Source organism: Mesocricetus auratus, unplaced genomic scaffold (genome assembly GCF_017639785.1).
Source record: "Mesocricetus auratus isolate SY011 unplaced genomic scaffold, BCM_Maur_2.0 Super-Scaffold_100027, whole genome shotgun sequence".
Classification (NCBI taxonomy): Eukaryota; Metazoa; Chordata; class Mammalia; order Rodentia; family Cricetidae; genus Mesocricetus; species Mesocricetus auratus.
Genome location: NW_024429208.1, coordinates 22,794,461 through 22,803,063, shown reverse-complemented (window position 1 = coordinate 22,803,063; position 8,603 = coordinate 22,794,461). Strand labels below are relative to the sequence as shown.

At 52.7% G+C, this 8,603-nt stretch overlaps 1 protein-coding gene across 1 annotated transcript; it reads left to right on the top strand.

Moving 5' to 3' along the window:
- On the top strand, positions 1-8,115 carry Tysnd1 (trypsin like peroxisomal matrix peptidase 1). Its single transcript, XM_005070832.4, has 4 exons — positions 1-1,215; positions 2,764-2,894; positions 4,069-4,254; positions 7,280-8,115. Exons 1-4 carry the CDS (start codon positions 47-49, stop codon positions 7,495-7,497), a joined length of 1,704 nt encoding a protein of 567 aa, XP_005070889.1. The 5' UTR covers positions 1-46; the 3' UTR covers positions 7,498-8,115.
- Positions 8,116-8,603: the final 488 nt, after the last annotated feature.

The following is an 8,603-nucleotide window of genomic DNA, read 5'->3' as shown; positions in this document are numbered from 1 at the left end:
CGCCGGTCGCCCTGTGGTGACAGCCATTGTGCGACTTGGGGAAGCCATGGGACGGCAGTGGGGGCCCTCCATGAAGGTGGCAGAGCAGGCAGGTTGCGTGGTGAGCGCCTCACGGGCCGGGCAGCCCGACGCAGGCTCATGGAGTTGCAGCGGGGTGATCCTGAGTCGCAGCCCAGGCCTTGTGCTGTGCCACGGGGGCATCTTCACCCCCTTCCTGCGGACGGGCAGCGCGGCGCTGACCCAGAAGGGTGCCACCTTCCTGCCCGGTGACAGTTGCAGCGATGACCTGCGTCTGCACGTGCAGTGGAGATCCGCGGCGGCCAGCCCCGCCGGTCGCGCGGAGCAGGAGCTCCCGGGGCTGTGTACGCCTCAGTGTGCAAGCTTGGGCCTCGAACCCGGAGCCACCAGCCGGGCCCGCGCACGGTCTATACAGCCCCCGCGGCCCGCGCAGCTGCTGTTGCTGCTCAGCTGCCCGGCCTTCCGCTCCCACTTCGCACGGCTCTTCGGGACCGAAGCGGCCGAACAATGGCACTTCGTGAGCTCGGCGCCCGATGACGCGGTGTCGGAGGAGGAGGAGGAGGACCAGCTGCGCGCACTCGGCTGGTTCGCGCTGCTGCGGGTGCGGCCAGGTGCGGCGGCGGAGGAGAGGCGGGGGCCGGCAGTGGCCGTGGCGCCGCTGGGGACCGTGGCCAAGGGCGCGCCGCTGCTGGCTTGCGGCTCTCCGTTCGGCGCCTTCTGCCCGGACATCTTCCTCAACACGCTGAGCCGTGGTGTGCTCAGCAACGCTGCGGGGCCGTTACTGCTCACGGATGCTCGATGCTTGCCGGGCACGGAAGGCGGAGGCGTGTTCACGGCGCGGCCTGCGGGCGCTCTGGTGGCACTGGTGGCCGCCCCGCTCTGCTGGAAGGCCCGCGAGTGGGTGGGACTCACGTTGCTTTGCGCTGCAGCCCCGCTGCTCCAGGTTGCCCGCTCCGCGCTCGCATGCCTGCATCCGGACCCCGCCTCTATGTCGGCTCTGCTGCCACCCGAGGTGGGCGCCCTGCGGGGCCCGCCCCTTCGAGACCTTGGACCGCCGTGGGCAGCTGCGGCCGTGCTGGTGGAATGTGGTACTGTGTGGGGCTCCGGAGTGGCAGTGGCTCCTCGCCTGGTGGTGACCTGCCGGCATGTTGCTCCCCGAGAAGCAACCAGGGTCCTGGTGCACTCGGCCACCCCCAAGTAAGGCCCAGGGCTGCCTCCCCTCACCAGGTATCAGTGTGGAGGCCATGTGGGACAAGTCTTGTAGAGACTGTTAAGAGACCTCGGTCCATTTCTGACAACCAGAACCTCAGTATGGGGATCTGGGTCTCCTAGTGGGCCCCAGCGGAACTTGAGCAAACTGCTAGGCACAAGCAACTCTTAGCATGCCAGGGGACTTTATAGGCAGGTAGAACCGTGTAGCTTTGAGCCCCTGAACTAGCCTGAAGCCCTTTGGGCAGCTCCTCTGTCTCTTAGCTTTACAGTTTAGACCCCGTTAAAGCCTTTTGACCAGAGAACACGTACCCTGAGGACTTCAACCCTGTAAGACTACAGTGTAAGTGGTAAATGAAGGCCCTGAGGTGATGAGCTGGCCCTACCCAGTAAGGGCTCCCTTAGTGCCTCATTAGGGCTGCTCTGGCACCTGAAGATGAGGGTTTCCCTAATTAAAATGTCGGCCTTGAGCCCTTGCAGATGGCTGTGTTCTGAACAGCCTGAGTGACCCCCGAGTTCAGCTAGGCAGTGACTTCATACAGTCACCTTACTCCCTCTGTAGCGAGAAAACACCTTTACCCTCCTCTTCTCTCTCTGGCAGTGAGCCAGTGGCCTTGGCTCCAGACATGTTTTGCTATAGCTCTGTTTCCTCTGTAGCCCCAGGAGTGTAACTGAGGACAAAGTAGCCCCTTGACCTTAAGCCTGGACCCTCCACTAACAGCCCAGACCTTTCTGAACTTCTGAGCTTAGCCCCGAATGCTGAGCGGCTTTGCCAGAGTCCCCTCAGGCAGCAAGCCCAACAGCTATGATTTCCTAGTGAAAACGAGGATTGCCTGATTCCTAAGTGACTCACTAGGTTTTCTGGAAGCAGTAGGGTAGGCAGAAATAAGGTACCTCTGTGTCTGGTCTACACAGTCAGTTCCAGGACAGCTAGGGCTGTGTAGAGAGACCTTGTCTCAAAAACAAACAAACAAACAAACAAACAAAAAAGTCACACACACAAACACTCTTGATTTCTGACCCTCAGTTTTCCCTGGCTCCTTATTTGCTCTGTGACCTTTTAGAAGGTTGCTCATCCTCTCTGAGCCTCAGTCGCACCATCTGAAGAGGATAATACCAGTGCCTCGTTTGTAGGCTTAAAACTAGGTGAGGAGCTGCAGCATTGGCAAGGCCTCATCACACACAGCGCTCACTAGGTAACAGGTGCTGGTTATGGTAAGGCATAAGCAGTGTATAGAAGTATACTACAATCTGTAAAGCATATCTGGCTAAGGTTTCAGGGCTGCCATATACACCCATATGTTTTGACTTCAGTCCATAACTTTTTGTTGTTGTTGTTAAACAAAATCCCATTATGTAGTCCTGGCTGGCCTGGAACTCAATGGAAATCCTCCTGCCTCTGCCTGCCAAGTGCTAAGATTAAAGGTGTGTGCCACTAAAACCAGCCCATCCCATGGCTTTTATTGTCTTTCATATTGCTCTCTCCCCAGTGCTAAATCAGAAGGCTAGCTTGTTACTTGTTTCCTGTGTCCCCAGGAATGTGGCAATCTGGGGTCGAGTGGTGTTTGCCACTCAGGAGACCTCTCCATATGACATAGCGGTGGTGAGCCTGGAAGAGGACCTGAATGGTGTCCCCATGCCTGTCCCCGCTGAGCACTTCCATGAAGGTAAAGGACAAAGGTGGGGGTCAGTGTTGACACTTAACCATGCCAGACCCGGTAGCCAGTTCCTTTTCCCATTCCTGCTGAGCAAGGGACTTGGCAACTTCGGTGGAGTTTTGGGGTTCTTACTGTAGATATTCTTGTGTATCAAAAAACCCAAGTGGTGAGCCACGGGGATACCCTGTTGAGGGCCTGCAGCAGTGTAGTATAGGGTGCTGGGATGTGGGAGCTCCAGTGGCGTGATTTGGGTGAAAGTCTGATCCTACTACATGAATATAGATGCATGCCTTCCTTCCTTTATTTTGTATATTTTGAGACAGGACCTTAGGTAACACAGCTGGCAGTAAACACCCCATCTGGCCAAGGATGACTATAAACTTCTGGTCTTCCTGCATCTTCCTCCTAAGTGCCAGGATTACAAGTGTGTGCTGTCACCGGGTGGTGGTGGCACTTGCCTCTGATCCCTGCACTCAGGAGGCAGAAACAGGTGGATCTCTGTGAGTTTGAGGGCCTGGTCTACTGAGTGAGTTCCAGGACAGCCTCCAAAGCTACAGAGAAACACTGTCTTGAAAAAACAAAAAAACAAAGTATGTGCTGTTATACCTTGTTTATGGGGTCCTGGGGATGCAGTTCAGGGTTTGTACATGTTGGCGAGCATTCTACCAACTGAGTTACATCTCTAGCCCCAAATATTCCATTTCGTGTGGTGACAAAGGGATAGACCCTCTGGGCTAGTAATTACTTAAATGCCTCCTGTCACAGTTTGCACCTTTGTAAGATGGGGCTGCTGCTCCTGGCATGGTGAGGACTGGGTGAGAAGTCCCTGTTCCTTCACAGCACTTGGAGAAGAAGGTGGGGCTATGTTATGGCCACCATCACCACGTCTTCACCAAGAGAAAGATGAATATTAATTACCCATATGAGCTAGGTGACAACAGCCTCAAGAGGGACTACCCCATTTAGTAAGGAGGTTAGGACTGGAGACCTTCCTGATGCTCCAGAATAGTGGTTAGACAAAGACTTCTACATCTCCCTGCAGGGTTCCTGGGGAAGGTGCCTAGGAGTGTGGGAGAGGATGAGCAGGAATTCCAAGGGGAGAGGACTAGACATTTGAGAGAGTGGGAAGGAAGTGCCATGAATGATGGTACCCAGCTTCTCTCCCTCCTTCTCTTTCTGGCAGGCGAGCCTGTCAGTGTGGTGGGCTTTGGTGTCTTTGGCCACGCCTGCGGGCCCTCGGTGACCTCAGGCATCCTGTCAGCCGTGGTGCATGTGGGCGACACCCCAGTGATGCTACAGACCACGTGTGCCGTGCATGGTGGCTCCAGCGGAGGACCCCTCTTCTCCACACGCTCAGGGGACCTCTTGGGTAACTAGTTCCTTCCACTCCCAATCTCCTTGCTGCCAGAGCCTTGATCCTGCCAGTGATCCCCCACATCTGTCTGGGGGGGCCCTTCCGGGACAATGGTGGACCTTGTCCCTTGAGATCGTTAGACAAAATTTTCAGCTAATCTGCCTCTGAACTGAGAGTGGGGAGAGCTAGCTAGGCCTGTGACCTCTCCTGGTTCTGGCCACTGCTGTGACCTTACGTAAGTCACTAAATCCCATTTAGTCGTGAAATTTAGGGGTTAGTTTAGTTTGGGAGTCACAAACTCAAAAGTCTATAGAGCTGAGCTTGTGAAGTAGTGAATGAGAGCATGGGCAGAGGGTAAGGCAGGGGTGAAGACAGCAGGGTGGAGGGCAAGGCAGGGGTGAAGACAGCAGGGTGGAGGGCAAGGCAGGGGACAGTGGGCAGACACTGCTTAATTCAATAGACTGTGACTTCAAAGCTGAGTGATAACCCAGGATGTCTCAAGAAGAGAGGGACCTTTTTATTCTGTATGTGGTTGTCCAGTCCTTGTTTAGCTTTAAGACAGGGTCTCATGTTGCCTGGGCTGGCCTCGAGCACAATATATAGCCAAGGATGACCTTGAACTCCTAATTCTTTTGATTCTACCTCCTAAATATTGGGACTACAGGCGTACACCACCACTTTTTAAGCTTTGGTGATGAATTCAGGAATTTTTTTATATACATTTTATTTATTTATTGTGTATACAGTCTTCTGCCTGAATGCCAGCAGAGGGCACCAGATCTCATTCAAGATGGTTGTGAGCCACCATGTGGTTGCCAGGAATTGAACTCAGGACCTCTGGAAGAACAGTCAGTGCTTTTAACCGCTGAGCCATCTCTCCAGCCCCGAATTCAGGATTTTTTTTTAAGACAGAGTCGGTAGAGCAATTGATCTATAGCACCAAACAAACCTATGAAGGAACAAAACCACCGAATTGCAGTCTGCTTGACTTGGGCTGGCCGCTGCTGCTTCTACCTCCTCTTACTCTAACTCTTGTCTCCTGCGGTGCTGAGCCTTGCTCTCGGCAGTCTGTGTGTAAGCACTTATTTTAAGCTCTAGTGTACAATTAGAATTGCAAATCTACTTCCTTGTGAGCCTCCACTCTAGCAAGCACCTCATTACTTGTGGGCAGGTTCTTTTTCTTTCTCCAAGACCTGTCTCACTATTAGCTCAAGCTGGCCTTAACTCCCTGTGTAGCTGAGGTAGGACTTAAACTCAGGGCAGTCCTCCTGGTTTAGCCTTTTGAATGCTGGAATTACAGGTTACAGGCCATCACAGCCAGCTTTTTTTTTTCTTTTTTAAATTTAAGCCAGGCAGTGGTGGCACACACCTTTAATCTCAGCACTCGGGAGGCAGAGGCAGGCAGATCCCTGAGTTTGAAGCCAGCACGATATACAGAGCAAGTTCTATGACAGGGCTGCACAGGATCAAAAAAAATTATTTTATGTGTATGAATGCCTTACTGTGTGTGTGTGTGTCCATGCACCATGTGGAGGCCAGAAGAGAGCATAAGATCCTTTGAAACAGAGTTAGTGACCCTCCATGTGGGTCCTGGGAGCCAAGTCTAGCTACTGCTGAGCTGCTTCAGCTGCCTGATTTTTGCTTTGTAGTGTCTGGTTGATGCTGGGTATGGTGGTGCACACCTAAATCACAGCACTGGAGGCAGAAGGGTTAGAAACAAATGCCCAGTGAAGGCTGGATGAGGTGGTGCCTGGCTTTCATCTCCGCACTCAGGAGGCAGAGGTGGGAGGATGTCAGTGAGTTCGAGGCCAGCTTGGTTGTAACATTTATCTTTTTTGATGACAGAAGATATTAGTGTAGAGGAGGGCAGGTGCGTGGTATTGTCTAGATTTAGATATCAATACACAGGAGCCCCAGTATTTAGTTGAGCCAAATTTAAAGTGATTTCTTTTGAATATGTTTTGATTCGTGTATTTACTTTATTACTTATGTATATGGATGTTTTTTCTGCATGTAGTGTGTATACCATGAACATGCCTGGTGCTCATAAACATCAGAAGAGGCTTTCAGATCTCTTGGGACTAGAACTACAGATGGAGGATTGGAGAGATGGCTCAGTGGTTAAGAGCACCGGCTGCTCTTCCAAAGGACCTGAGTTCAATTCCCAGCAACCACATGGTGGCTCACAACCAACTCTAATGAATTCTGGCCTATAGACATAATGCAGGCAGAACATAAAGCTACAGATGTTGTGAACTGCCATTGTGGGTGCTGAAACTCCAACCTGGGCCCTCTGCAAGAGTAACAAATGTTTTTAACCACCAGACTGTCTCTTTAACCCTTAAAATGTTCTTTAAAAAAAAACAAAAGATCCTGGGCAGGCTTCTTGCTCAGAGTTTCTGTTGCTGTGATAAACACCATGATCAAAAGCAACATGGGGAGGGGAGGACTTATCTTGCTTACACTTACACACTTACACACTTACACGCCACGTCCCATCACTGAAGGAAATCGGGACAGGAACTCAAACAGGGCAGGAGCCTGGAACTGCTGATGCAGCACAGTTCAGGGAGCTGGGCCTTCCCTGGTCAGTCAAGAAAATCTATCCCAGGAATGTGATGGGGCATTTTCTCAATTGAGATGCGCTTTTCTAAAATTACTCTGGTTGTGTCTAGTTGACATAAAGGCAGTCACAAAGCAGGCCAGGCAATGTGCATGTGACTCTTCCCCCCATTTGGTGCATTTTGGTACCTGTTTTCAGGGTCTCTACACACTCAGTCCTGCCGTTTGGGGCAGGAGAGAAAGATGACCAAAGACGTGAGCTAGGTTATTTTACATGGATGGTATGAAAGAGAGATCGTGGCTGGGGGTAGGTGAGGTGTGAGAAGCAGAAGCCATGGCAGGAAGTTCAGCACATGTCGCTGTGGGGGGAGGGTCCAAACTCCCAGAGGGCCCCCAAGGTTTCCTCAAGGAGAACGTCCTCCCTGTGCCGTAGATATTCACCCACTGCTTCATATCCTCATTGCTCTCGCCCCAACAGGCATCGTTGCCAGCAACACTCGGGACAACGACACAGGTGCCACCTACCCACACCTGAACTTCAGCATTCCCATAACGGTGCTCCAACCAGCCCTGGAGCAGTATAGTCAGACCGGTGACCTAAGTGGCCTCCGAGAGCTGGACCTCGCCACTGAACCAGTCAGGGTGGTGTGGCGGCTGCAGCGGCCCCTGCCTGAAGCCCCACGGAGCAAGCTCTGAGACTGTCCCTCTTCTGGGACGAGGAAGACCACCTTTTGACTGTGAGAAGTGCATTGATGTGGTAACTTTGACATCTCAGTCACCTGCCAGGGCACAGTCGAAGCCACCCCCTCATCTTCACCCACGGACTGTCCAGGAACAATGTTCCGTGCAGCTCTGCGGGTCTCTCTTCTGCCTTGGGGTGCTCTCTTGAGCCTGTCTTATCTGTTTCCCAGAACTAGGCTCGGTATTGTCATTGTTCCTCCTGGGGATTCTGGTCCATTGGGCAGATGTGCTGGAAGGGCAGGCCAGCCTCGCCCCCATCCCCCAGTTCAGAATCTCTCTGCCTGACAGCCCATGGTTACCTGAAGTAGCTACAGCTAGGGCTCTTGCCTGATAGTCTACTCAGCAGGTAGAGGACCCTGCTTGGAAGCCCAGAGTCCCTCTGGCCATTCATTAACAGGCCATTCATTAACAGGCCATTCCTTAACATTGCCACACTGATATACAAGCAAATATCCCAAAGCCACCTGCCTTCGCTCTGACACGGTGCCTTAATTTACTAGCCCAGAGCCTGAGACTCGGGTCTAGTGGGTGGTGTGTGCGGTGGGAGCTGGGGAATAAACAGTCTGAATGGCCTCACTTTGTACACTGGCTACTTTTCCTTAAAAGCACAGCAGGGAAGAGGCCAGCACCTGGCAAGGAAACACGCTCCTTTGCTTTGCACATCTCCCTGTGCTTTGTCTGCCAGCCTGGCCCAAAGCCGCATTCATCCATGCCACCCGGGACATGGAAAGGGTCTTGGGAAGTGCTGGTCTGGCCTGGCGTGGCAGCAGATGTGCGCAGAATGTCCTCGGTGTGCAGAGGCCCAGAATGGGTCCTAGGTATGAATGAAGAAGGGGTCAACATTGAATGAGAAGGGCTGAGGGTATGGTCTGGTGTTGAATCACTTACTCTGGCATGTTGAACCTTGGGTTTGGATCCCTTCTACCTCCACCCCCCACCCCTGCCACACACCACCACCACCAAAAATGAATAAAAAGTGACTGAGGGCTGCAAATGTGGCTCAGTTGGCAGAATACTTGCCTAAAATGCATTAAGCCATGGGTTTGATCCTCAGTATGTGG